The following is a 3,386-nucleotide window of genomic DNA, read 5'->3' on the forward strand; positions in this document are numbered from 1 at the left end:
AAAAAAATTATACCCTACATATTACCTTATATAACATTTTGTATATCATTTTTTAGTCATTGATGTTTCATTAAACAAATTTTTAAAGTTTTTCTTCTATTATGTGAGATTATAATGTCAATTATGTTGTTTCCTCAACTCTAACATGAAATGAAGAAAAAATGTTCTATTAATAAAAATGAGTATTATAATTATTATTTTTTGTTCATAGTTGTTATATTCCAATAAAAAGTCGCAGTTGCTATATTCCGAAGAAAATTTATAGTTGCCATATTCTAAGTAATATCCTATAATCAATAGATAAAAATTAAAAATATAATGTGATATAAAGTGAAGAGATTTGTTGTTTTCATTGTGAATATTTTGGTCTCTTTAACTATTTATAGTGACATATTTGTCAATTTTTTTAACAAAAGTTTCTTTTTGTTACCATACTCTAAAATGTAGTACGTAAAGTCCATGTTTGGTAGGGATTAAATTCTTGATTTTAGTCTAAATCAAAATCAAAAATTAATTTTAATCACATATTTCATTGAATCCACAACTTTTAAACCACACATATTTACCAACTTTTATTAAAATATATTAAAATTCTGATTTTAATCCCTACAAAATAAGAGCAAAACGTGTTTAAAAAATAAAGTTAAAGAAGTTGGATAGTTTTCTTCCATTCTCGTTTTTAAGTTTCTAATAGACAGTGATTTTCGGAAGGGGGCTTATGTTGTGGTGTCACTGGGTCGGGACCTTTTTGTTATTTTTTATATTCACTCTTGATAACAAAATGCTAGGTAAAGTTTTTGAGATTATAAGTTGGCGGTTCTCATAATTATGATTCCAATAAAAATATGTGTTTAAAAATAAAGTTTGATCAATATATAAACTAAAAAGAAGTTTAATCAAACATGGATTATTATAGCCCGGCTATATATTGAAAATATGTGAAGACAAAAATGAAATGGAGATAGAAGAAAAAGGAAGATAACTGGTATGGAAAGACAGATTCATCAATTAAAGGAAGAAACTTAAGGGGTTATTATGTCATTTTATAATGTCAAATTTATTGAATATTTAAATTGTAGTGGAACAAAAGTTTTTTTTTAGTGGTAACGTAATCACCCAAACGTAAATACACCCTACACAGGGTCCATTTTATAAATTTCCCCTTAAATAATAAATTTAGTTTTAGCTGTCATAATGATGAAATAATCATGTTATAAGTGTAAAATTTTTTGACAGAAAATTTTTACATGCAAAAGATGTACAATATCATTCGAAGATAGAAAAAAGAAACTATCCAATTGCGCACTGTCACATTAGTTTCGGTACATATTCTATACTCAAGGCTTTTTCCATGATGAAATCCATCTTAATGATAGGTTGGTACGAGGTTGCAATAAAAAATTAGTTGAGGATAAAACCAATAACATGGATCAGTTGGGGACAATGTTGCAAAATACTCTTGCAAAGCAACTCCAAGTTGAAAATATTATTCGACTTTTTAATTGCTCCACAACAAATGGCGGATCTAGCACCTGCTGGATCCATCATGAGAATTTTTATTTTTATTATTATTTTTTACAGGTAATTCATGCTAATTTTAGATATCTCTTCTAGTTAAGTTGGTTAACACTTACATGTAATTATTGGATGTCAAGGGTTCGAATCCCTTACCAATTGCGCACTGTCACATTAGTTTCGGTACATATTCTATACTCGAGGCTTTATCCATGATGAAATCCATCTTAATGATAGGTTGGTACGAGGTTGCAATAAACAATTAGTTGAGGATAAAACCAATAACACGGATCAGTTGCAGACCATGTTGCAAAATACTCTTGCAAAGCATCTCCAAGTTGAAAATATTATTCGACTTTTTAATTGCTCCACAACAAATGGCGGATCTAGCACCTGCTGGATCCATCATGAGAATTTTTATTTTTATTATTATTTTTTACAGGTAATTCATGCTAATTTTAGATATCTCTTCTAGTTAAGTTGGTTAAAACTTACATGTAATTATTGGATGTCAAGGGTTTGAATCCCTTACCAACCAATTTATTGTGCAATGTTTTTAGGTCTACAATATTTACCAAAATTAATGCAATAATAAGGATGTCGAAGGGGATCCGAATGTGTGAGCTCTTGTTAGAATTATTGAAAGCTTGAATTTTGACACTAAATTGAACAAAATAATGTTTGTTAGGTTTTAGCGATTTAAATGCAATTGTAAATATTCGAATCCGTGCCCTTACCTTGAATTCTACAAAACTTGGCAAAAATATCATTTAGTGAGTACGGTTTATTTTTATAATAGAATTATATATGTACAATTTGAACAAAATAATTTTTATGTTTAAATTTTAGGTCTTGTTTGATTCACATTTATTTTAAAATGTATTTTTCTCTCTCTTCTTTTCAACCATAAATTTTTCAATAAAATAATATTACACACAAATTCAAAATTTTTCCTTATTTTTATTCACGCATTCTCTATTAAATCACTATTCCAAAATACATTTTATGCAAAAAAGAAAAAGAAAAAAGAAAAAAAAGACATCAAACGGGCTCTTAATATTTTATTAGAACCAACGATCGACGGCAACGTCTGCCCTTACTGATTCAAATCTTGGATCCACCGCTATCCACGACACTTGACAAGGCCCAAGTAAAAATATAATTTTGAGTAGGGAAAAATTCATATTTCAGGTGTATTCTTTACACCATTTCAAAAATCAGGTAAATAATTTGAAAATTTAAAATTCAGGTATATATTTAATTAATTAAAAATATTTATTAAATAATGGTCACAGATTCAATTTACTGGTCACATATTATCAAATTAATTAGTCACAGATTGTTTTGATATCACAAATTAAAAATTTTGTAGGTCACGGATTATTTCGAGGTCACAGATAAAAAATTTACAGGTCATAAATTATTTCAAAATCAAATTAATTGGTCACAGATTGTCAGATTTTTAGGTCACACTTAAACAATTGGTCACAGATAATTAAATGGTTGGTCACATGCGTCAAAAAGTGGTCACATACCACTACTAACACGAAACCACAAATAATCAACTCTCCAGCCACCAACTGCCACCTTCATCGTTTCCAAAAACCACCACTACTGCCACCACCAAATCCACCAACAATACACAACCCACAATTTCACCACCACCCAATTCACCACATTGCCAACACCGTTGCACCCAAAGTACCACCACCAACCAAATTCAAACCTATGAACCCAAATCACCACCGTACCACCGATCAACCACCAACTAGATTTGAAGCCACCAATCCACAACACCAGATATGCACCATTACAGAGCTCAACACACCATTGCACACTGGCGTGCCACCACCACCACTAAAATCGCGAGG

At 29.9% G+C, this 3,386-nt stretch overlaps 1 protein-coding gene across 1 annotated transcript in view; it reads left to right on the top strand.

Annotated features, from left to right (window-relative positions):
- Positions 1–1,614, top strand: part of LOC111408382 (probable glycosyltransferase At5g25310) — an 18,703-nt gene extending 17,089 nt beyond the window's left edge. Inside the window, exons 4-5 of the mRNA XM_023038148.1 lie at positions 1,318–1,476; positions 1,582–1,614. Of these exons, the coding sequence (XP_022893916.1) occupies positions 1,318–1,476; positions 1,582–1,614 (192 nt within the window). The remainder of the gene's footprint in view (positions 1–1,317; positions 1,477–1,581) is intronic.
- Positions 1,615–3,386: the final 1,772 nt, after the last annotated feature.

This window comes from Olea europaea, chromosome 13 (genome assembly GCF_002742605.1).
Source record: "Olea europaea var. sylvestris chromosome 13, O_europaea_v1, whole genome shotgun sequence".
Taxonomy (NCBI): Eukaryota; Viridiplantae; Streptophyta; class Magnoliopsida; order Lamiales; family Oleaceae; genus Olea; species Olea europaea.